At 32.2% G+C, this 27,098-nt stretch overlaps 1 protein-coding gene across 50 annotated transcripts in view; it reads left to right on the top strand.

Moving 5' to 3' along the window:
- Positions 1-27,098, top strand: part of RIMS2 (regulating synaptic membrane exocytosis 2) — a 752,308-nt gene that overhangs the window by 399,479 nt on the left and 325,731 nt on the right. For 18 of the 50 annotated variants that reach the window (XM_050800665.1, XM_050800664.1, XM_050800663.1 and 15 more), the window contains 7 exons: positions 5,847-5,914; positions 7,760-7,879; positions 11,033-11,132; positions 11,947-12,070; positions 13,987-14,033; positions 17,273-17,385; positions 26,928-27,058. In XM_050800665.1, the coding sequence (XP_050656622.1) occupies positions 5,847-5,914; positions 7,760-7,879; positions 11,033-11,132; positions 11,947-12,070; positions 13,987-14,033; positions 17,273-17,385; positions 26,928-27,058 (703 nt within the window). Of the gene's footprint in view, positions 1-5,846; positions 5,915-6,036; positions 6,246-7,759; positions 7,880-11,032; positions 11,133-11,946; positions 12,071-13,986; positions 14,034-17,272; positions 17,386-23,454; positions 23,503-26,927; positions 27,059-27,098 lie in introns of all 50 variants that reach the window. The other 32 variants (XM_050800643.1, XM_050800641.1, XM_050800657.1 and 29 more) reach the window with 3 other exon arrangements.

Below are 27,098 nucleotides of genomic sequence, written 5' to 3'. Positions count from 1 at the left end.
TTTTAATTTATTTTTTATTATTATTATACTTGAAGTTCTAGGGTACATGTGCATAACGTGCAGGTTTGTTACATATGTATACTTGTGCCATGTTGGTGTGCTGCACCCATCAACTCGTCAGCTCCCATCAACTCGTCATTTACATCAGGTATAACTCCCAATGCAATCCCTCCCCCCTCCCCCCTCCCCATGATAGGCCCCAGTGTGTGATGTTCCCCTTCCCAAGTCCAAGTGATCTCATTGTTCAGTTCCCACCTATGAGTGAGAACATGCGGTGTTTGGTTTTCTGTTCTTGTGATAGTTTGCTAAGAATGATGGTTTCCAGCTGCATCCATGTCCCTACAAAGGACACAAACTCATCCTTTTTTATGGCTGCATAGTATTCCATGGTGTATATGTGCCACATTTTCTTAATCCAGTCTGTCACTGATGGACATTTGGGTTGATTCCAAGTCTTTGCTATTGTCAATAGTCCCGCAATAAACATACGTGTGCATGTGTCTTTATAGCAGCATGATTTATAATCCTTTGGGTATATACCCAGTAATGGGATGGCTGGGTCATATGGTACATCTAGTTCTAGATCCTTGAGGAATCGCCATACTGTTTTCCATAATGGTTGAACTAGTTTACAATCCCACCAACAGTGTAAAAGTGTTCCTATTTCTCCACATCCTCTCCAGCACCTATTGTTTCCTGACTTTTCAATGATCGCCATTCTAACTGGTGTGAGATGGTATCTCATTGTGGTTTTGATTTGCATTTCTCTGATGGCCAGTGATAATGAGCATTTTTTCATGTGTCTGTTGGCTGTATGAATGTCTTCTTTTGAGAACTGTCTGTTCGTATCCTTTGCCCACTTTTTGATGGGGTTGTTTGTTTTTTTCTTGTATATTTGTTTGTGTTCTTTGTAGGTTCTGGATATTAGCCCTTTGTCAGATGAGTAGATTGCAAAAATTTTCTCCCATTCTATAGGTTGCCTGTTCACACTGATGGTAGGACAGGGATGCCCTCTCTCACCACTCCTATTCAACATAGTGTTGGAAGTTCTGGCTAGGGCAATCAGGCAAGAGAAAGAAATCAAGGGTATTCAGTTAGGAAAAGAAGAAGTCAAATTGTCCCTGTTTGCAGATGACATGATTGTATATTTAGAAAACCCCATTGTCTCAGCCCAAAATCTCCTTAAGCTGATAAGCAACTTCAGCAAAGTCTCAGGATACAAAATTAATGTGCAAAAATCACAAGCATTCTTATACACCAGTAACAGACAAACAGAGAGCCAAATCATGAATGAACTTCCATTCACAATTGCTTCAAAGAGAATAAAATACCTAGGAATCCAGCTTACAAGGGATGTAAAGGACCTCTTCAAGGAGAACTACAAACCACTGCTCAGTGAAATAAAAGAGGACACAAACAAATGGAAGAACATACCATGCTCATGGATAGGAAGAATCAATATCATGAAAATGGCCATACTGCCCAAGATTATTTATAGATTCAATGCCATCCCCATCAAGCTACCAATGAGTTTCTTCACAGAATTGTAAAAAATTGCTTTAAAGTTCATATGGAACCAAAAAAGAGCCCGCATCTCTAAGACAATCCTAAGTCAAAAGAACAAAGCTGGAGGCATCACGCTACCTGACTTCAAACTATACTACAAGGCTACAGTAACCAAAACAGCATGGTACTGGTACCAAAACAGAGATATAGACCAATGGAACAGAACAGAGTCCTCAGAAATAATACCACACATCTACAGCCATCTGATCTTTGACAAACCTGACAAAAACAAGAAATGGGGAAAGGATTCCCTATTTAATAAATGGTGCTGGGAAAATTGGCTAGCCATAAGTAGAAAGCTGAAACTGGATCCTTTCCTTACTCCTTATACGAAAATTAATTCAAGATGGATCAGAGACTTAAATGTTAGACCTAATACCATAAAAACCCTAGAGGAAAACCTAGGTAGTACCATTCAGGACATACGCATGGGCAAAGACTTCATGTCTAAAACACCAAAAGCAACGGCAGCAAAAGCCAAAATTGACAAATGGGATCTCATTAAACTAAAGAGCTTCTGCACAGCAAAAAAAAAGAGAAAATTTTATTATCTTAGTTCTATACTATTAAGCTGCAAAAAATAAGAATATCCAGTGGTAAGTATTATTAGGTCTATAATAATAGTCTTAATAGTTTTTAAGACTATTTTCTATATGATTTACCATTAATTATCTTATTCTTACAGGGACACTAATTTTACTCATTCAACAAGTTTTTATTTAGTACTTATACATGACAGTTTTTTGTTTTGTTTTGCTTTTGTTTTTGTTTTTGGAGATGAAGTCTCGCTTTGTTGTTGCCCAGGCTGGAGTGCAATGGCACTGTCTCAGCTCACTGCAACCTCCGCCTTCTGGGTTCAAATGATTCTCTTGCCTCAGCCTTCCAAGTAACTGGGACTGGGAGCTACATGCCACCATGCCCGGCTAGTTTTTGTATTTTTATTAGAGACGGAGTTTCATCATGTTGACCAGGCTGATCTCAAACTCCTGACCTCAGGTGATCTACCCGCCTCGGCCTCACAAAGTGCTGGGATTACAGGCGTGAGCCACTGTGCCCAGAATATAGGACAATTTTTTTTTTTTTTTTTTTTTTTTTTTTGTCAATCAGAGGTTTTAACTTTAGTTTCAAATGGTTAAACAGCTTATGTTTTTTATTTTCAGAACAAAAGAAATTACATGTCTGCCTTTTTGGTAGATTGCAAGCACAGAGGAGAAGAGAAATTTTGAGTTGAATTTTCTTACTGTCACATAAACCAGTTAAGAATTTTTATTTACAGGCTTCATACTGCTTTTTCTCTACTGCACAGATTTGTCAATGCTTTGTTGTGGGACACAACTGTATTTTGAAAGGGCTACAGGTTTTCTGAGACACAGATACTCTTAGCTTTTTGGGTAGCCATCCAGGCATGGGCATAAGTATCCTAGGAACTGGTCATCTCCATATACTCCAGTGTGTTTTACTAATATTGTAATTATGAAAAAGCTTGGGAAGCACTTCTCTGGCCCGTAAGTTAAAGAATGGGATTCTTTCTACAAATTGCATATTGTGTGTGTTAGATAATAAAGCCTATTCTCTTTCATAAATGAGTTTCTTAAAAGAATTGTCTCCAGTAATTCTCAAACATCTGACCATAATCATCTGGAAGGCTTGTTAAAATACAGATTGCTAGGCCCACTAACAGTTTCTGATTCATTAAATCTAGGGTGACACCCAGAATTTACATTTCTAACATGTTCCCAGGTGTTGCCGTTGATGCTATTTTGAGAACTGCAATTTGAGAACCATTCATTTACACACAACTTTTTCTACTTTTCACTTCCCTTGGTTTTTTGGTTTCTTCAACCTGATTTTAATTTTCATCATTCTATCCAATTGTTCTTCCTGACATCTTTTCTAATCTTCATGGTTGCCAAATCCAATGCATATTTTTAACCTCCTCATCTTATTTGATATGTAAAAATCCTTCAGGATAGTTTATTTCTTCTTTGTTTTAGGCAACTCTATTTGATTTGGAGACCTCCCTCTGTCTCCCTCCTTCCTTTTTTTCTCTGCATGCTGTTTTTGAATCTTCTCTCTCTCCCCCCTTTTTTTTTTCTCAAATCAAACCCTAAATGTCAGAATTCAGTTTGGGTTCTCTTCATACCTTATTTTACCCTCTATACCTAAATGATCTCACTTACTCCTGTCTATATGTTAATAATTGCCAATTTATGTCTCCAGATCAAAACTTTAAGTTTTTTGTTTGTTTGTTTTGTTTTTTGAGACAGTCTTGCTCTGTCTCCAGGCTGGAGTGCAGTGGTGTGATCTCAGCTCACTGCAACCTTCGCCTCCAGGTTTCAAGCAATCCTCCTGCCTCAGCCTCCTGAGTAGCTTGGACTACAGGTGTGCACCACCGCACCCAGCTAATTTTTTGTATTTTTAGTAGAGATGGAGCTTCACCACGTTGGCCAGGATGATCTCCATCTCTTGACCTCATGATCCATCCACCTCAGCCTCCCAAAGTGCTGCGATTACAGGCATGAGCCACCATGTCCGGCCAAAACTTTAAGTTTTATTACACCCTCGCCAGTTTCCTTCTTGTATGTGCACTAGGTTCAAATAATATATCAAAATTCAACCACCATATTTAATAAATTCTAAGACGAACATTTTTATATCCTGAAAGTTATGAATCCTATAGTCAATGGTGTCATATGTTTTATGAAATAGATTCCCTCTTACCCTTCCCTAACAAGAAGTGCTCTTCCTCCAATCTTCTCCATCTCATAAATTTTTTCTTCCATTCAGTTATTAATGCCAGAAACTGGGGAGTTAACCTTGACTCTTTAGTCTTTCTTAACACTCAAAAACATCTCAGTCCCTTTTTTCTTACCATGTCTATTGCTATTATCTTTATTCAAGCCATAACTACCTTTTCCAAGGGTTATTGTAAATGTCTTTTAACTTTTGGTGTCATACAGCCTAGTCTCTATGTAGTACTTATATTCATCATTTTAAAATGTTAATCAGATTATGTCACCATTACACTTAAAATCCCTCAATGGTTGAAATTTAAAATCTTTAATATGAAATAAAAGACTTATCTAAGTTGTTCTGTGCTGCCTTACCAGTTTCACTTAGTACCATATTCTTCTTCATTCTTTTTGGTTCAGAAACCATTGTGTTCCTTCAGTTCTTTTATAGCACCATATCACATCTTTCAGTTCTCATCTTAAACATTATTACTTTAGGGGTGTTTGCTGACCCCAAAGTCTAAATTAGATCTTATTGTACTCTTTCATAGTGTCTTGTATTTTCCTATATGATACTGATGATTTGTTCTGTTTCTCTATCCCTACTCTGTTGTAAGCATATTTCATTGTTTTACCCTTTACAGTAGAGCTCAGCACAATACATAGCAAATGGAAGGTGTTCAGTATGTATTTTTAGAAAATAAAATTATAAATAGAATTTTAAAAGATATATGTGAATATATAGACTAAAAAGATATTAAAGATAACAAATATTTTATATTTTGAAATACTGAGCAAATAAGATGCATATAAGTTTGGGAAATGGTGGATATACATTCTTAGTTGCCAGTTACATAAATTATCTGACAAAATTTTTTTAATTTACTTTTTATAAGAATGTGATTTCTGAAAAAATTTGAAAAATTATTTCAAAATATTAAGTGATTCATGATGTTTAAGTAAAGTTTATTTTTACTATATTGAATGAATCTGTTTTATAATTTTCATACAAATTACTATTTTGTGGAAACAATTTTTTTAACCACCCAAATTTCTTAGGAGGTTTTAGCATGATGAAGAATATCATACTGCATTTCAGAAATGGCATTTAATTATTTGGCTTTTTAAAATACTGGTTATTGGCAAACCAATGTAAACTTTTTAAATGTCCCTTAATCTTTGGAGAACAAACTCATGTCTTTAGACCAACATGGGAGTAAAAAAAATAGCATGAATAACAGTCATAGCTGATAGTCTTTTTCAGCATATACATTTTTTTGTTTCTATTTCTGTTTATTATTATTTCTCTTTTCGCAGGACTTTTGTTCTGTAGGATCTGTCTAGAGATATAAACCTTATATTATACTTTCTATAAATTTTACTCATTTTAAATATTAGCTTTCTTTTGGCATAAATATATATATATATTTATACAGACAAAGTTCTTGAGACCAGACAGGATCACACAGTTTAAAATGTTTATAATGTCTCTGTCTGTCCCTTTTTTCACCATCTCCTTTACTGCACTCTTTTGTCTGACTCTCACAGGAGACATGGATTACAACTGGTTGGATCATACGTCTTGGCATAGCAGTGAGGCATCCCCAATGTCTTTGGTGAGACATGTGGAGCCTTACTATTTAATTTTCGTTATCATTTCACTTTTCCTTTTTTATTTACACCTTTGCATGTTTCTTTTTTGTTTCTTTCTTTTTTTTTTTTTATCCCATACCTGTAGGGGACAGTCAAAAGGGAAAAAGAAAAACTAGTGAGCAGGCAGTTTTGTCGGACTCTAACACCAGGTCTGAAAGACAAAAGAAAATGATGCACTTTGGTGGCCACTCTTTGGAAGAGGATTTGGAATGGTCTGAACCTCAGATTAAGGACTCTGGGGTAGATACGTGTAGTAGCACAACCCTTAACGAGGAGCATAGCCATAGTGATAAGGTACTGAGATTGTGGAGCCTGCCTTTTAACCTGCTCATTCGGTCTTCGTTTGCTCTCTGTCACTCATTAAAACAGAACATAATAAAAGGACAGGGCATCTCAAGGGTCACTGTAGCATTTCTTAAGGTGCAGAAAAGAAAAACAAAACCAAACTAAACAAACAACAAACCAAAAAAACTCTTGCTTACTTTGCTGTTTTTATTATTTGACGGCATACCAAAAAATAAATATATAAAAATAAATCTTAGGAACAAAGGAATGTTTTGTCTTTCGTTGCATGAGAGAACTTTGTAGTGTTATTAAAAACCACAAATAATAAATAATTTTTGGATTGGCTTATTTGATTGCTTGCATATGTTTTCCTTGGGATGAAAATTAAATTATTAATAGTTTGAATCCCAGACAAAAGGGAGATAATTGGGACTGTTTGCACAGAAAAAGTTGTTTTTCTTTTTTCCCTTTCACTGTCATTTTGGTCTTTTGTTTTATTGTCATAGCATTTTAATGTAGTATTAATTAGTATTAGAGCCCTTGCCATCTGCTTTGATATTTATTATTTTTGCTTTTAGGATAGTGGGACTTTTGAAATCTTTTTACCATATAGATGCGATTGACTGGAACTTGCATTTTGCCTGCTAAATTTTGCATGAAGATATGCCTGTTACTTTTTGATAACTATGAAACTATGATTACACAAATCATTTACTTTCCTATTAAGCATATCATTCATAATAGAATAGTGTCATTATTTACAGAGGCCTTGGTTCAGCCCTGAGAAACAAAGAAACTACTAATGTTTTCAAGGTTATTTAACAATAGATATCATTGAATTATCTAGTAAAGGTAATTTACTAAATAGATCAGAAACCTGAAAGAATCATGAAAGAACCTCTGAGAAGTGAGAAATGTAATCTATTCCCACCTGTAAATGAAGCCTGTTTCTCTCCCATGCAGATTCAGTTGGAAATTTATTGGGGTTTATGTACACTTCATTATTTTAATCTAGAAACCTCTTCAAAAAAGCCCTCATCATAGGGTCAAATTTAATGTTTTAATATGATTTGATTTTTAATTATTACTGTAATACAGTCTTTCAAAATCTTCCAAATGTGTTTGAAGAGGAAATTTTCATTTTTAAATTAATTCACTTGCATAGAATTTCAGTGTATCTTTTCTACCTGTGAATTTTTATTTTTCAGCATGTAGATAATTAGTTGCACGCATTTTCAAAATTTCTCAGATTTTGTAGAGCTATTCATTATTGTGTTAGAGAACTGTAAGAACTGGAATTAACTGGAGTTTGAAAAAAACTTTGAGATTATACTGAGGTTATAAGCATAATATAGTACACCCTTATGAGCAGTGCTTTGAAATGAAAGCTGGTTTGTGTAATCATAACACTGGAAATCTGAAGTTTAGAGAGGTCATACAATCAGAGACCATTTGTCATAAATTGACAAAATCATTTATTTATTTTGTATTTATTTATTTTGTTTGTTGATGCAAAATGTCAGCACCCTGTAACCTGGCAACCATCTAAAGATGGAGATCGTTTAATTGGTCGCATTTTATTAAATAAGCGTCTAAAAGATGGAAGTGTACCTCGAGATTCAGGAGCAATGCTTGGCTTGAAGGTATGTAATAAAATGTATGATATTTTGGCTCTATACTCTTATAGGTTTACCCGGAAAGCAAACGATAACTTTCAACCTGTACCAATTTAGTAGTGTATTTTTCCATTTTCAATAATTTGTGAAGATTTGCACTCATTATCTAAAACATTTCATTTTCCCACTATTATTTAAGAAGTTGCCATAATTCCACAGTAATACTTGTGTATATATAAATTTGGAAGACATTAAAAGTAACCTCATTAGAATCTACCTGAATCTGAAATACAGTGGTCAAACTCATTTTAACTATACAGTTTATTCTTTAAGTCTAAATCTGTGTTTATATTTTATTAAAGTGATAGTTTTTTATAATTACTCAAAATGAAAACTTGGGAAATGTAATATGTATATTACATATGTATATATATAATTTTGTATAAATGCTGTAAAATGTGTGTATGTATGTGTATGTGCATATGTGCACTTAAGAGAGTACTGTTTGAATTCTAAAAACAAAAATAATTATGCTGGGAAATTAAATACAAATATTGATTTATGTTTTACTGTAAAATACCAGGAAATTATTTGGTAAATACATTAAATAGAGCTTTGTTTGGTTTTTGTGCATCTAGTATACCCAATTAAAACCTGAAATGAAAAAGGAATATGCTGGGTGTCATGGTTCATGCCTGTAATTACAGCACTTTGAAAGGCCCAGGTGGGAATATTGCTTTGGACCAGGAGAATATTGCTTTGGACCTACCTAGACAACATAGTGAAGTCCTGTCTCTACCAATTTTTTTTTTTTTTTTTTTTGAGATGGAGTCTCGCTCTGTGGCCCAGGCTGGAGTGCAGTGTTGTGATCTCGGCTCACTGCAACCTCTGCCTCCTGGATTCAAGTGATTCTCCTGCCTCAGCCTCCCGAGTAGCTGTGACTATAGGCGTGTACCACCACTCCCAGCTATTTATTTATTTATTTATTTTGTATTCTTAGTAGTGATGGGATTTCACTATGTTGGCCAGGATCATCTTTATCTCTTGACCTCGTGATCCACCCACCTTGCCCTCCCAACGTGCTGGGATTGAACCACTGCGCTCAGCCCAAAAAATTTTTAAATAGCTGGACATAGCAGCACATGCCTGGAGTCTTAGCTACTGAGAAGGCTGAGGCAGGAGGACTGCTTAAGCCCAGGAGTTTGAGGTTAGAGTGGGCTGTGATCACACCACTGCACTCCAGCCTGGGCAACAGCGTGAGACTCTGTCTCTCTCTAAATAAAGTAAATGTTTTAGAGCTAAGTCATTCCTATAAAAATTGTCCTGTAGAATATAAGAGATATTAGGAAACTTTGGATGTAGGTGGAAATGGGCTATGTATTAGGTCTTTCTTGCATTGCTTTAAAGAAATACCTGAGACTGGATAATTTATAAAGAAAAGAGGTTTAATCAGCTCATAGTTTTGCAAGCTTTAAAGGAAGCATGGTGCCAACATCTGCTTGGCTTCTGGGGAGGCCTCAGGAAGCTTACAATTATGGTCAAAGGTGAAGGGAGAGTACACATGTCACATGGCAAAAGCAGGAGCATGAGAGAGTGGGAGTGGGAAGCAAGGTGCCACATAGGTTTAAATGACCAGATCTTGGAAGAACATTTATTGGGTGGCATCCATGTACTTGCACTCACCTGAGCATTTTATATCTGTTATCCTAGTTAACACTCAAAATAGATGAGAAATAGGCTTAGAGAGGTGTTTAACTTCCCCGTGGTCACAAGATGGTGATGATGGTGGAATTTAAATTCAGATTTGACCCATTTCCAGGAACAGTGAGATGTGTCTATAGTCCCAGCTACTTGGAAGGCTAAGGCAGGAGGATTGCTTGAGCCTAGGGTTTCAAGTCCAGCCTGAGCAAAATAGTGAGACCCTTTGTCTTAAAAACAATTTTTTAATCCAGAGATGCCTATTATAGTGTTAGAATAAAGATTAGGAAGTCTTGGCTTCAATTCCAAATACAGGAGTTACTCGTTACATGAAACTGGACAAATAAACTTCTCTTAGCTTTAGATTTCTTATCTATTCAATGAGGATAATTGAATTGTTGTAATATGATTAAATAAACAAACATACAGACATTTAGTAAAGTGCCTGGCAAGCTTTAAGATATCAATAATCATTATAGCTAGTGTAATTAATTAATTATTATTAATGTTTGTTAAGCCAAGAAAGTTTTTAAATATTTACTTAAGGATATAAGTCAATAAGAGCTATACATTTAATTTTCAGATTCAAACATAGGACTAATTAGTTTATTAACTGAATTGCAGCTATGTGTAATTCACTGTAATTATGAAAAAAATGCATGGAATAAGATACACCCCATGATTTTTGAATTCAAATAACTTTCACTCTGTTTAGAAGAGAAAAACCAATTCATTTCAGTCAGTGAAGTTAGTTGCTATTATTTGCTTCACTTGCCATCAAATTGAGATATTTGACTGAATGGTAGTTGATTAGAATCAAAGCATTAATTTTGTAAGATATACAAGTATACATATGACTCCACAGCATTATTCTTAACATTTTTATTCATTTTCTAAAAGTTATATTTTAATAGAAACATAAAAATGAAAAATTGAGATTCAGATGGTCTGAAGTTTACATTACTTCTAATGCGATTAAGTAAATTTTGTAATTTTTTTCAAGTAAGATCCATCATCATTATGCACATTATCAGTGTTTCTAAAAGATTACCAATGAAAGTTTGGTGGTGTATCCTAATTATAGTAAAAGAAACAAAAATTTTGTATTAAAGTATTTACATCTATAACTAGAAATGTTTGTATAATTAATATGATACTGTAAAATATGTTTTTGGAAATGACAAAAGCAAGAATTTTAGAATAAGGACAAAAATTACCAATTGTTATGTTCTTTCTAAGTTATGCAACATTTCAGCAAATAATGGGTATTAAATGGCAAAACAGTTGGAATATGTGAAAAAGAACTAGCTTTTAGGGCACGTACTAACCTAATAGAGACAATAAATTATTTAAGAAATCATTTTCTGTACATTAAATTAGCGTTTTAGATGTTGCAAATTGTTCTAGGTATTTTTTACCTGAATCTTCAACTATGCTCATTTTAACAATATTCCTGTGTTAATACTTTCCTCTTTTAAACAGGTTGTAGGAGGAAAGATGACTGAATCAGGCCGGCTTTGTGCATTTATTACTAAAGTAAAAAAAGGAAGTTTAGCTGATACTGTAGGACATCTTAGACCAGGTAGGGTTTTACCTTTGATTATTTACATTTAAACTGTCCAACTTTAGTAGTTATGAGTTATTTTCATTTATTTAGAAGTGATTTGACAATAACAAAGAGCTCATTTAACTTAGATATAAATCTCTATTCATTAATGGAAAGTCAAAACTATTATTTCTTGAGTCATAGTAGATCAAAATCATTTTTATGTTGACTATATCTTATTTTTTTCTGATGGGTATTCTAATCTGTATATAATATTAACCTATTTTGTTTCCCATAAGACCTTTTTCTTTTGAGAAAATTCTAACGTAGTTTAGAACAAACTTTATGGACAAAGGCATATTTCCTACCATGTGTCACCCCTTATCTCTTCGGCAATGGATACTATTGGAGAAATCCTTGAGTACCTTAAAGAGGATTTGATAATATACTAATTATTAAGATTTTTACAAGAGAGTTTAGACAGTGGAAACCCTTTACAAAAAAACAAGGTGCTCAGTTGCACATATATTGAGAAACCTAGAGTATAAAGTCATAAAATCTTTAAAGAGGCAACTGATTTTGATTGTTGCTTAGAATTTGAATTTCTATTAAGAAATCACATAGAAATAATGTTATGTAATTTTTTCTTCTAATCATTGTCCTTTTCTGTGAAATACACTAATCACCATGGTCATCAAATTTTGTGTCACTGGAACTGTTCTGAGTATGTTTCATATTGTATAATAGTTATTTTATCCTATGGAGTTTATTGAAGTTTAAGATGCTGTTAAGTGTAATTTATTGGATCAAATTTTCTTTATGAGATTATTATTACTGACACACACTATAGGTGATGAAGTATTAGAATGGAATGGAAGGCTATTGCAAGGAGCCACATTTGAGGAAGTATACAACATCATTCTAGAATCCAAACCTGAACCACAAGTAGAGCTTGTAGTTTCAAGGCCTATTGGGTAAGTTGGTTTCAGTATTTTATATGTGTGTGAAGTTGAATACTGTTAAACTATTTGTAATGTGCCATTTAATAATTTCTGATTGCTTTATGGAAATAAATTATTTTGTAGACAGTAACTTTTTCTCTTTCCTTACCAAAAGCATCACACCAAAAATAATATCTCTTTATCTAATCATATAGATGGTAGAATATACAGTTACTTACAAAAGAAGAAATGTTTACGTGTTTATTCATTTTATTGTAACACCTTAGACGGTGGTTATAGGATTTAGTAGGGGAAGGAGACTATAAATCATCTATAGTCTACACATTTTACATTTTTCAAAATAGAGATTTCAACATAGGAAAGAAAGGGCCAAAGGACATACTATTCCTAGATAGAGGTAATAGTTTATGGAAAAACATGACATCTTTTTTAACAAGGTGAACAAACAGACCCAAAATAAGCAAACATCAAAGTACTCTTTGGCTTTGTAATTTATACCTCTGTTTTATAATGCCTATGCATTAAATGTAATGCCTATAGATTAAAATTGACAATTTCCAAACATTGGCAATAAATGTTAAAGAGGCAACTGAATTACATTATATGCCAAGGCAAAATATATACTTGTATCAGAGTAAAAGTAACAGAAAAATATTACTGTTAGTGAATTATTAAATGCAGATTTAGGGTAAGAGCATTCTAGGGTAAAGCCTACAGAAATCATTTGTTGTAGAATAGTAATGTCCAGTGTTAATTCATTTAGGAAATGATGGGCCTGTATTATTTTTATCTCTTTTTTAAAAATGCTGAAGAAAACGACTTAGGGTGGTAGCTTTTATTGAAATGTTCCTTTTAAAGTATTAAATCTGGTACTTGAAATTGTATTCATTTTTTATTTTGTCTTTTCATAGTTTTGTATTATGATAAAACTGCAGTGTTTAAGATTAGTGTATTGATCAAATATATTTCTTGGTATTAAAGGATCTTCAAGTCTTGTTTTTGTTTAATATTTTAAATAATTTATAGTCCTTTATGTAATTTACTGAATGAATGTAACCATTAATATTTAATCCTTGTGTCAAATCTCAAATAAAAATATACACTTATTTTTGGTGTAAATATAGTTCCATGGTAATTTGAGATTTCCCCATAAGAAACGTGTTTGTCTTTTCTCAGTGATGTTACTACATTTTAAAAGTTTCCGTTGGCTCATGCCTGTTATCCCAGCATTTTGGGAGGGTGAGGCGGGTGGATCCCTTGAAGTCAGCAGTTCAAAACCAACCTGGCCAACATGGTGAAACCTTGTCTCTGCTAAAAATACAAAAATTAGAGTGAGGCAGGAAAACTGCTTGAACCCAGAAAGTGGAGGTTGCTGTGAGCTGAGATCGCGCCACTGCACTCCAGCCTGGTGACAGAGTGAGACTCCATCTTTAAAAAATAAAAATAAATAAAATAAAATAAAATGAAAGTTTTAATCACAACATGAATATTTTGCTTTTTATTTTGGTGATATTTTATTTGTACTTTAATGTTACTGATTTAGAACAGCAGGTAAAACCAAAGAGCAGAAGAGAATAAAAACCTATCTGTAAAACTTATCTTGTTTAATACAAATTTTTTATAATGGATAATTGTGCAGTGAGACACATAGAAAATAAAGTCTGTTTTTAAAAGTATGCTATGGATGCATATGAATTTTATTTCCTTTTAAATAGTTGAGGTTGGCCCAGAATACTTTTATGAGCAATAAGTACTAAGGCTTGTTTCTTATTTATATAATACCACTATTATACACAGTTTTCTTCATTTTACACTGTCCTATTAATAGGTTGATAATGATAAAAAATATGAGTTGTATTAATTGTTGAAACAGTTTCTCTTTCTTTCTTTCTCTTTCTTTTTCTTTCTTTTTCTTTTTATCATTTCAGAGATATACCTAGAATACCTGATAGCACACATGCACAACTGGAGTCCAGTAAGTTTTATTTATTCTAGAAGAAAATGTTATTTATAATTGCATTCATCAGAGGTCAGATGAAGTATTTAGCTAGTAATGTGAAGTAAGAAATATGATACCATTACTATCAAGTATGTAAGCATATAAAGATGGAAAATTTAGTATTATTTCATGTCACTGTGGGAAAAAATACAAAAATGTAGAATATTTTAAGTTTTTTTTAAACATATTGTCTTATTACAGATTTTTAGATAGCATGATTAAGGTATACTGCAATAAACTGCACATACTTAAAGTACACAATTAGGTAAGTTTTGACATACATATATACCTGTGAAACCATTATCCCAACAAAAAATCATGAACATAGTCACTGCTCCCAAAAATTCACCCCCAAAACTTCCCCTAGTTTTAAGATTTACTGTTTGTAACCTCATCCTCATTAAGTAGGGGAAGATGCTTAGAATACACTAGTGAATAATTACATTTATTCTAATTTATGTTTTTGGAAAATGGGATAACAGTTCTGATTTAACATCAGAGGAGTAGTGGAACAATAAATACATAAGTTTAAAGTCAAATTTATCTATAATTTTAAACATTATTTTTAGTGGTATTTCAGATGTTAAATTATTTTTTTTCAATGAAGTAAGTTTCTTTATTGATTGAGAGTACAGTAAGGGATACTGGGAGAGAGGAAAAAAAGGATTGCAGTTTGAAATATGTTGATCAGGATAGACCACACTGAGAAGGAAGGATTGAAGGAAACATTTGGAGTGGCTGCCTGGGGGGAAATCTTTCCAGGTACAGGATGTGTGGATGCAATGGCAAGAAAGCCTAAGGTGCATTTAAGGAAATTCAAGGAGGCCAGTGTAGCTGAATGGAATGAGCAAGAGGAAGAATGGTATGAATGAGGATAGAGGAATAATGGGCAAATTGCATAGGCCGTGTAACCCACTGTAAGGACATTGGCTTTTACTTTCAGGAAAATTGGGAGCTATCTAGGATGGTTTTGATACTTAGTGTTAAATACTGGCTACTAGGTTGATACTTAGATACTTAGTGTTAAAATCTGGCTACTAGGCTGCAAATAGATTAATAGAGTCGAGGGTAAAAGCAAAGAGACTAGTGAGAAGGCTAATCTAGTGGTAAGACAGTGGTGACGTAAACCATGGTGGTAGCAATGAGGATGGTGAGAAGTGGTCAGATTCTCTATATACCACAATAATTGAGAATGCACTATTAAAATAGATGTTTTTTAACTTTCATATTTACAATTACAAGTTTCTTTAAAGTCTTTATCAGAGTAGTCCTTTGAATGCCATAGCTCTATACTTTAAAATATGGTCCCATGACTTATTTGATTTAGTATCTTTGACTACGTGCTAAATGATTTTATCCAAAGAATATCATGATCACATAAAACTGTAACATAAATAATCAAATTATAATTATTATAAAATGATATTATCATCATTATCCTTATTGCTACCATTGTATTTAGTACTTATAACTGTGCTTGATGTTGTACCTATACCATCACATTTAATTTTTACAACAATGCTATGGGGTAGGTTAAAATTTTTATTCACCTTTATTACATCTCTCAGATATTGTATGAGCAACAAGGAAACCTTTATCTTATTTTAGCTATTTAAAAAGACCCTAGGCTATAATTCCAAAATAGTTTCTGAGGAGACAGGGGTCCTTTCTCAGATTAGATCCAATCTTTTATTCTTTAAACATTGATGTTTTTCCAAGCCCCTGTCCTTAACCATCTTTATTCCTGGTTCCTCAATAAATTCTTTTCTTCTTATGGTTGTAATTGCCAGCTGTATGACTTCTAAGTTTACATTATCAAAAGTAGGTATCATTGTCCCTACATGCCTGGATGTTCAAAGAATACATTCTGTTGTGTCTTCTGCTGCCTGAAGTTTAACAACCTTTATTGTAAAAACAACAACGACAACAACAACAACAACAACAACAAAAAACCCGGCTTCTTTCTTAGTAGAAAGGTTTCATTCGTCCTACTTGCTAGTAATATAAAAGATATCACTGTTACTTCTAATCCTAAGCCTTGCAGTTTCCCTTTCATTTTACACCGTATTCTCTCTAGAGGTGAGTTTTATCTACCTTCATTTCCAATTAGGCATACAACTCTACAGGTTAATTTCCAACACTAGTCTCTACTTGGACATTTGGTCCCATCTGTACTTCCACTTACCTGCTTTACATCTCCCATTGGATGTCTCAGAGGTGTTGTAGGTTCACTGTGTTCCCAATTAAGTTTTTATACATCCATTCCCTTAAACACAGGTCTCCCTGGCCAAGCGCGGTGGCTCACACCTGTAATCCCAGCACTTTGGGAGGCCGAGGCAGGTGGATCACGAGGTCAGGAGATCAAGACCATCCTGGCTAACACGGTGAAACCCTGTCTCTACTAGAAAAAAACAAAAAACAAAAAATTAGCCGGGCGTGTTGGCGGGCGCCTGTAGTACCATCTACTTGGGAGGCTGAGGCAGGAGAATGGCGTGAACCCGGGAGGCGGAGGTTGCAGTGAGCCAAGATCAGCCACTGCACTCCAGCCTGGGTGACAGAGTGAGACTCCATCTCAAAAACAAAAAAAAAACAAAAAACAGGTCTTCCCCAGTGTTCTGAATCCCAATGAATATCAGCAATGTTCTGTCCAGAGAACATGACAGACATACAGGGAATATTCTTATCCCCAAGAATGAAAATAGTGACAATAAATATTTAATATTTTATTCATTTTTTATGCCCCTCACTTCTTTCTGCCAGTATAATTTGTTATATTGTTCTATACATCATTTTAAAAATTTAATAATTTTGTACTTATTTTCTTATTATTTGCAAATGTAGTCTTTCAGTTGCTTTATTGATTTATGTTTTGATTACTCCTTGTTTCTATTTTTAAATTTTTCTTAATATGTCATCGTAAGATATAAATATAGTACACTTAACAGATAGTAACTAAGTCCTGAGGTAGAGGCCTGTCTCTACTATAATTGGCACAGAAAATGGTTCACTGTTGGTCTTAAGAGAATCCCTATACTGCACTTTTGCTTCCAAAAAAAACGCTTTAAGAATATTTCAATGTTGTGTCTAAGAAAATGGCCTATATAATGACATTTTGTGGACATAAAAAAAATAAATAATTTAAAAGTTATATGGCAAAACTTACTAAATACTTGTGAAGAGCCATTGTTATTTGTTATGTGTAATTATCGTTGCAGGTTCTAGCTCATTTGAATCTCAAAAAATGGATCGTCCTTCTATTTCTGTTACCTCTCCTATGAGTCCTGGAATGTTGAGGGATGTTCCACAGTTCTTATCAGGACAACTTTCAGTATGTAGTCATTACATTTACTCTCCTTTTCAGAATATCAAATAGTGCTTTTAAAATACGATGCTAGTTTTCTACAAACCAAGTTATTACTAGAACATAATTGTGCTTTTAACCTCCCACTTTATCATTCTTTTAGTTTTGAAATCCAATTTTGACTCTTTATCATACTGCTTCATTTATTAGAGTTAGATTTTCTGGAATTTAATAACAGTTATATTTTGTGAAGGTACCTAAACTCTTTTTTAAGTTAGTAATTATAAGAAAATTCAAGTTCATAATTTTTGCCCTATACCTTAAGATGACTATAATTTGTCATAGATTTTTAAGAGAAATAAAAATGTTGCACTATGTAAAGATGATATTTCAGATAAAAGTAAATATGAATTCTTCACTGCTTTTCAACTTTAAGGATTTTGGTGTCAGTTTATAGTCATCATTGGAGTTCAATATTGCTATGAAATATAATGATACTTGAGATTTTTTGTCAATAGACAAAATGAAATAAACAGAGAAATATATAATGGATTGCTGACTACTTCAGATAATTTTGCACATTAAGTGATCCCTGATTTGAACATTTTAAAATAAAACTTAAATATTCATTTATGCATTTTATATTGTGTTGATATCAGAGGAGCTTTACAAATGTAAGTCTTTACTTTTTATTCATTTGTTCTGTTGTCATTACCTTATTAAACCATTTAAAAGTAGTAACAAAATAAATTTATTCTTATACATTAGAAAAATACCGGTTAATATTACCAGTATTGTTGGGGATTACAAAACTTGAAATTTCACGAGTATTAAAAAGATATTTAGGTTGTCAAGATTCAGACATTGAATTTTGGATTAACAAAAAGTTACAGTTAAAAACTAAATTATTTGAGGCTGATATTTTAAGCCCAAAAAAGATAGCTTTTTGTTAAATTAGCTATGAAATTTTTCCTTTGATTTTTTTTGGGGGGAGAGTGGGAAAGGGTAGTATTTGTTTTTTCTGAAGTATTTTCATTAATTAAAAGGAGTTATAGGAAGTATATGCAAAAAGGAAAAAAGTTCATTTGCAGTCATTAAAAAAGTCATTAGACATGTCTTTTTTAGAATGATTTTGACCATAAAGGTGACAATAACAGAAAAGTTATGTAAGAAAGAATATGTGATGCTATTAGGAGATTGTAAATGTTCCACTAAAATAAATTTCTTCCCTTATTATTTTTTTTCCTTTCTATTTCATAAACAGAGTGAACTTTTTCATTTGAGGCTAGTGGTCTTTTTTCAAGTCTGCAAAATAAGTAGCATCTTTCTACTTATTCTTACATATATCGACAGCACATGTTGTCATTTATAGTTACAAATGTATGTTTTCTTCTACTATGCTATAAAATGCTAATAAATGTTGTTTCTTATTATGGATCCATTTCAGTAGTTCATCCTTAAATAATGTTTTTGGGGCTGGATGATCCCAGTCCATAAATAAAACTGTGTTTGTGGGGGGTGTGTGTGTCTGTCTGTCTGTCTGTCTGTGTCTGTGTGTATGTATAGTTTGCTTGAGTTCATAAAGAAGGAGTGGAAGTTAGATTTTCTATAATAAGTAAGTATCACTTTGTTTTCTCATTTGAATCCCAAGGTCTTACTACAGATTGGACTAGGAAGGGAGGACGAGAAGCATAGTTCAGGGATTTAGACAAATTTCAAATTCAATATTTTTCTTCATGGTTCAAAATTAATACAGTAAAAGGTACAACTGTTAAATATTTGGGGGAAATATAAACTTAAAAGTTTCACTTCTAAATTTATGTGTAACAATGTAAAGTTATAGTATTTAGATTTATAAGTGATTTTGTAATTAAAAATGTGTACTATTTTCTCCTTTTCTTATGACTTCGAAGGAATATGTTCCAGTATGATATTATTAGTAAAACTTTTAGCTGTATATGTTTTGAAATTGTTCACACATATACCCATACCCTACCCTATATATAAAAAATGTTGGTTATAAATATACTGCACATTTATTGTGGGAAATCTGGAAAGCACAGAAAATTAATAAGACGTAAAAATCACCTATAATCCTAACACTGAAATATAACCATTCACTACATATAAATTTTTAAACAAAACTGAAAAAAAAATACTATTTTGAATCCTGATTTTTCTCTTAGTAATATTGTGGACTTTTTCCTGTCTTTAAAAATTCCTCTTAAAGTTGTTTTAATGTCCATTTTAATACTTCATTGTAACCTAAATCACTATTTTAGGGTACCTTGCTTGTTTCTAACTAATTTTTATGAATAATGATACTGTGGAAATCCTTGAATATAAATCTTGAATATTTTTGTTAGGACAAAATTCTATTGTCAGAATAACTTTCCAGAAATAAAATTACAATATAAAAGGCAAAGGAAAATTTTAGGATTCTTGAAATCTTTTTTCAAATTTTTCCTTCAGAAATGATTTTACCTAATTAAATTCCAATCATCTACTTAAGAAATCTGTGTTAAGTTCTGACCCCCACATCAGGTATAGTACTAGTCACTGCAAATACAAGTTTTTACCTTCATGTAACTTATGAATTTTATTCTTATATTTTTGCATCCAGGAAAATATAACTAAGATGCTATCTGATATATAATAATTCCCTTTATATTTAATCCTGTCTCTATTAGCCTGGAGATAATTTTGGTTTGCTCTAATGATGTAGAGGTTGGAAAAATATATCTACATATATCAACCCTAAGGAAAACTAGGAAGTCATAAACCAACATTACAATTCCTTTTTCCTTCTTTTCTACCTTTGGACGTTTTTGCTTTTGGTTAGTTTTTACTTGGGCCCGTACTTTACTTACAAAATTATGATATTGCTAATGCCTGAGAACAATGATAATTTTTATAGTATGTGAGTTGGCCTTCCTAATATTCTGTCTGTTCATGTCTCAAATAGAAAATATATACATATAATATCATTCTCAAAGGAGATGATTATTAAAAAAAAAAGTAAATTTGTTGTTTACATTTTCATGCTCAAGGCTGTTGATTTTTTTAAATGTATGCAATTTATTTTCTCTCCATTTTTGAATTGTCCTGCTGTTTATTATTCTAGGGCATAGCAGTGAAAATGCCATTAATGTATTTGGTGAAGAAAATCAGCATGAATTCAGGTTTATGCCATGTAGGCTGTATGTTAGCATTTTCACTGACAGCACTCCCTTACTAGGACCCTATTTTTAATATGTGTTCTTCCAGAATTTAGCAGTTTTTCTCCTTCAGTTGATTACTTTTGTGGTTCTTAATAGTTTCAATTAGTTTATAGTCTTTGACTATTTTGATAAGAGGGCATTAAAAGAAAATATAGCTTTCAATTTTTTTCAAAGTGAGAAAAGGCTCAGAATTCTCTTTCTGTGGGAACATATTACACAATTGATACTACTGATAATCATATTTTATTTCATTCACTTCATGATCTGTGGTTGATTTATGGTTGCAGTGTTTTTCCAAGTTACTTTAAAAAATATCTTTTGACTCCATTTTAAGTAAATATTACAAATATCCATTTTATATGCCCATTTGAAAGGAATACATAATTTAAGGAGCGGTATATGTCCTTTCTATCTCCCTGGAAACTCCATAGCCTTTTTAAAACTTTCTATAAATGAAAGGTTTTTTTTGAGCTTTTATCTGTTACACTTCATTGTTATGACTTTATTATTCTGAAAGTATTGTATGAAAAGAATGTTCCAAAGATACTAGTGCAATTAATAGTGGAAAGTGATATTAAAAATGCAAAATGGATTGTGGTGTACAAATTCAAATTCTTCATTTGTATGAAGCCTGAATTGTTATAGATATCATCAGGTCTCTCATGCTTACAATAAATGAATTAATAGTAATTACAAATTACAGTGAGACACATAGTGTTTGCCATCCCTATCTGAAATATCCATAGAGACAGAAAGCAGTGGTTACTAATGGACAGCGAGATGGAAAAGTAGGGAGTGATTATGTAAAGTACAGAGTGTTCTGGGATGATGAAAATATTTTGAAACTGGAAGGAGGTGGTAATTCCACAGAATTCTGGACACAGTATTTGCCACTGAATTGTATACTTTAAAATAGTCAGTTGTATGTCTGGTGAATTTTACATTAATTTAAAAAATATTGTCAACACAAAAATATATTTTTATAGCCATATTTAAAATATAAACTCATGGGTAAAGATTAGGTGTAAATTGCCATAGGTTTCAGAAGGTTGATTTCAGAAGTCTGTGAGATGCATGTATGAGTTCATTTTAGAACATGGAAAAATGTTTGCTTTAAAGGATTCATTTATTTGAAAGTATTATTTCTTTTAAAGGGAATCTTTTATTTTATGACATAATATTTACTTGTAAAAACATTCTGTAACCTTAATATTTTTGGTCTAAAACAAAACAGGTAGGAGGACAGGGGAAATAAAATGTATTTCTAAAGTACCTTCTTTAGTCCCTTTCTTCAGCATGCCAAATTTCTCTATGAATTTCATATATGCCCTCTGTCATTTGCTAAAGCATTATAATAGCCTGTGGTTATGCCGACAGACATCAGTAACACACTCCACATCTGAATATTTCTTTCTTCCTTTGGGAATATTTCCACATAAAAAATAAGACAGCTTAGATTTGAAACTGCCTTGGTTTTGAAAGAGACAGACAGAGAGAAAGAGAGAGAGAGAGATTGAGAGAGAGAGAAAGATGACTCATGATTGAATGACAGTCTGCTTTTAAGTCTGCTTTCCTTTGGGTTTTAGATTTATGTCTTAAATAAACGTGTCTGATCAATGCCAACTGGACTGAGAAAAAGTACTCTTAGTACTCATTATCTGTTTCCAGTTAGCAGTGGAAAGAGAGAAGCCTTTAACTATTTATGACTTTGAAGTAGACAAGAGAGACTTCAAAGAAATGTGAGGAATGGGATGGAATCTTGGTGATAGAAGCAGAATTAAATGCCTTGAAATCCATTCCCAAACCTGATCGTGTTCTGATTTAGCTGTTGGAATGCCTAATAAAGGCACAACATTCTGATTATTGTGGTGTCTTTTGGAAACTTTCAAAATGAAAACAAAAGTCAGTAAGAGAAAGGAAATTTGATTTGATTCTGAGAATTTGATTTAGTGATTTAATTAGAACTGGGTTCTATTTTCTGTCTTTACACTACCTTGCTTTTTGTTTGAGTATGGGCAAGTGTGTCTAGCCCTTTTCTGTGTTTCCTCACCTACAAATTGTGAGTAGAAGCAACTACCTCATAAGGTTGTTGGAAATACCATGAGGCAATAAACTTACAATAAACTGTCAATAAAGCCTTGAAAAAGTCCAACAAACTGTATAAGCAAAAAGAGATAAGATATTGTCATTAATAGGTGTGATTAGCAATAAACAGTGTTACCTTAAGTGGTACATAATAAATGTCTGATGATGGTGTTTCAATACTAGAACCTGATAGGGATCCATCAAGTATGAATCAAGTAATTAATCCAATGCATTTCTGCACACTTTTATTTTAATGTGTTTATTCTTTTAAGAAATTCTAAAGCCAACTTGGCTAATAGTTTTTGGACTTTGGGTAGACATACTTTGGAGAAGTCACACAATTACTTCCACAGATGGGTTTTCACTAATAACTCTGTGATACATTTTCAACTAACTTCTTTTTACACTGTCCTATCTTCTGTGTAGTATGTTTAAGGATAAAATATGAAATTTATTGATTCTTGGGTTATGCTTTTAATCATTCTTTCAAAATACATGAGCCCAAATATATTATTTTATATCCAGTCTTAATTCTTGTTTTGTGAACTACATTTGAAAAATTTGATTATACAAATTCTAGTATTTTGTATAGTTTTTAATGTTTTTTGGCATTGGACAAAATTAATTTATTCATTACACTGAAGTACTTAATTTCGATAAATATTGTCATGGAAAAATTGTATTTAAGGGATAGTTGTATGTGTTTGTTTTTACTTTTGGTCTTTTAGTTCCAGTGTGTTGTCCTTTTTGGTTTTGTTTTATTGCTTTTTTCTTTAATTTTGCTTACCAGAGCCAAAGCCTTAGTAGAAGAACAACGCCTTTTGTTCCTAGGGTTCAGGTAAAGGCCTTGTCTGCCTGATAGAAACTAAAGTTGTGTTTAACCCTTATTTGTATGTTTTTGGAAAATGCGTTAGTAGGAAAACTTTTTTTGGTATGTTGCTCCAAACCATATTATTGACTTTCAAATCATTTTATTAGCCAGCTTGTAAAAATTTGCATGGGGATTAGAATATTGAATAAAAATTTAAAGAGACAATCTTTGTTAGTGATTTTATATGATAAACTAAATACTAAACCTTATAGATTTCAAAGTGGTATTTAATGTAGATTCTACTTATAATATATGACATTTACAGAAATAGCTAATTTTATACTGTTGATATTTTCCTTTGTTACACTAAGGTTGCTGTCTCTTTAAATCACTCATTATGTCACTTAACATCTATATTCTCTTGCATTTTCCAAGTAATAACTCCTTGAGGAGACTGGCAAATAAATTTGTACCTTATTTAAAATATGAATTTTATGCATATTATATATAATGTTCATTTTTTGGAAAGTATTTTACTTTGAAAGAACAAAATTCTAATCCAAATAAAATAAGTTGGATTTATTTTGTTAATATTTTGCCATTGTAGTTTTATTTAATTTTATGTAATACTTGGGTACAAGTTGTTTGCCTCTTTTCATTAGGAACCCCTTATATGGTAAAGTAATGGCAATATAGTTTTTTTTAAGTAGTATTATGCTTTCCTTGCTTTGCTGCATGTTGTTTTTTTAAAAATTTGTTGCTTCTGAGTAATACTTATTTTGTTTAAATTTTAAAAATTAAATTATTCTTGTTAATATTATACAATATAAAATATTTACCTATGCTGCTTAGGTCCTACTTAGGAAAATTAAAAATAGTTACATGCTAAAGCTGGAATGAGAAATATTTTAAAACAATTTAAATTATACTAATATTTTTATTAATGAAATTGGGGCTGAACAGGAACTATGTCAGGACCAGAATTGTGAAGATATGTTTGTTATATTTGGGGGAATCAACAGCTATATTTTAAACACTTATTTAAAAAGCACAGATAAGAAATTAAGAATGTTATAAAGTGATGTACCTAATAAAATCTGTTTCGATTATGTGAACTGGATATCTATTAAAAACTTCAATGCAAGTCCTATAATACAAATAAAAATTAGGGCTATATTCAAATAGTCAGTTTAAAGCAGTCTATTAAAAGGTATAATTTTGGTCAAATAATTAGTAAAGTTAAAATGTGCCTATTTGCTGTTTAAATTATTTTAATATTTGTACATTTGTAATTTATAATTTAGTAAACTCTAAAATATTATACCAAAAATAAGCCATATGTTTACTCTGTATGAGAAATGGACAATATTAGTAACTGATAATGTTTTGGTTTTCCATGGCATAAGGAAATCTGACAAGAATACTCTATCAGACTTTTGAAATATATATCTCAAATGCTAGTTTTAATGATTTTAAAGGAGAAAAAATATTGCTGGTGGAGATGGCCACATGTACTTAGTTTAACCCCCCAAAAGGTTCTCATAGAAACCAATAATTTGCTCTAATAATTTTTAGCTTAGTCTCATAATAATTATTGTTTCTTAAATGTAACATTTATTGGAAATAAATCTTTTTAACCTTACAGAATCTTTTTTTTTTTCCTTTGAGGTGCTTAATATTCATGTCATGAACCTCAGAGAAAGCTTTTTAATGTCTTAGAAAAAATGAAGCCATAAACTCTTTAAAACTGATGAAAATAGAGACTACCATAGAAATCAGTTGGGTTTTTGTCACACATTTATGATATTATCTATAACACCTCTTTGATCTCATATACAATCAGACAATCCTGCATTTCTCTCTTTTTCACTCATATCTTTTGTCAGAAGAATAGTCTCCTTTTGGCCCCTTTTTCTTATCTGTATCTATGTTCTAATATTATTAGAAAAGCAAATATTTTAACTGTTTTCATATATTGGAGACTTTTTTCTTCAAGTTGTTAATCTCTTAATGTAAGGCAGTGGTTCTCAAACTTTAATGCACTTGAGGATCACCTAGGGACTTGTTAAAATCCAACTTCCAGGGCCTCGTTCTGATTCAGTAGGCGAGAGGTGGGCCCAGGAATTTGTAACTTTTTAATAAATAAGTGAGATAATACTGACACGGAAAGTTTATTAGCCCAATGTAAAAAATACTTGTCTAGGGCCTATTTTTGTACTTAGCAGCTCCATTAGAAAAATTTCTTGTTATTCAGTAGCAAGATAATACCTGCATTAAATGTAAAAACATAAAAATTGATAACTATAATTTAAACAAGTTGGATATTTCTTACTCTTATTCCTATAAAAGGGCTGATTCCATTTGGCAAAAAAAAAGATGGAAATAATTTTATATACTTTTTTAAGACTGTCAGTTTACCTTTTCTGACTCAAAAGTTGCTCAGTGTCTCATTCTCTAGAATATGAAGTGAGGGACTCAACAAAGCCATGTTGGAATTGGAATTGAATTGCCAGTGTTTTATGTATAACCAGTACTGATTTGTAACTGTTATTCTCAAGTTCCAAATTTTGGTTCCATTTCAGTTTCAACATAGTGGTTAGATATGTGCTGAGTTCTGGGCCAAGATGTGGATCAGAGCCATAATTATCATAGATCCTGACATAGTAGAATCAGACAGCTAGGTGTGCAAGTGTGAGGTATGTGTGTGGGAGGTGATAACTGTTAAATCAAGTGAATTCAGCAGTTGGATATGAAGTTCCCTTCCCTAATTATGGCGCAGGGAAATTGTTCTCATTTTCTTATCTCAAATAATAAAATGTACTCTTATTATCCTAAGGATATTATTCATCAGCTTCACAAAAGAATGAGACTTAATGTCTGAATAAGGAAAAATTTTAAAGATGAATTCATTATCATTTTAAGTTCAAACTGAAGGAATCTATTGACTAAAGCTACTAGTAAATCCCTTTTGCTTATAATATTTTAAATGTTTTTAACTATGGAACAACATAAAACATTTACTTGAAAATTCCCTATGAATGTTATATAAACAGGATATTATCTACTCAATTCATTTTGAGCACTTATTCTGAACTCAGTTTTTTTTGTAGGGGAACCAAAATGAACTAGTGATTCTTGCATAAGTAAAGATACAGATCAGTCATTTTATATAAAGTCCTTAATTATGATAATGTAATTATGTACATGTTAATAAGCAATCACATTAAGATAATAAAAAGCCCACATGCTTGATCAAACTGAAATGTCTGAATCATTCTTTTATTCATTGAAGTTATTATAGTATATCCTTTTATTTTTAACTAGCCACAATTTACTGAGTAAAATTTATATTCTGTGCTAATGATACTGTAAGAGAATGGGGTGAAGATTGGAAAGGTAAACATTGTGTTTGTGTAGTAAATGTTTGAATTGATAATATTTTTGCTTTTCAGATAAAACTATGGTTTGACAAGGTTGGTCACCAATTAATAGTTACAATTTTGGGAGCAAAGGATCTCCCTTCCAGGGAAGATGGGAGGCCAAGGAATCCTTATGTTAAAATTTACTTTCTTCCAGACAGAAGGTAAGGATATAAAACAAAAATAAATGTTCTGGAAAATAAA

The sequence above is a fragment of the Macaca thibetana genome, chromosome 8, assembly GCF_024542745.1.
Source record: "Macaca thibetana thibetana isolate TM-01 chromosome 8, ASM2454274v1, whole genome shotgun sequence".
NCBI lineage: Eukaryota > Metazoa > Chordata > Mammalia > Primates > Cercopithecidae > Macaca > Macaca thibetana.
Note: the sequence above shows the minus strand (reverse complement) of the source record. Positions and strands in the feature narration are given on the sequence as shown.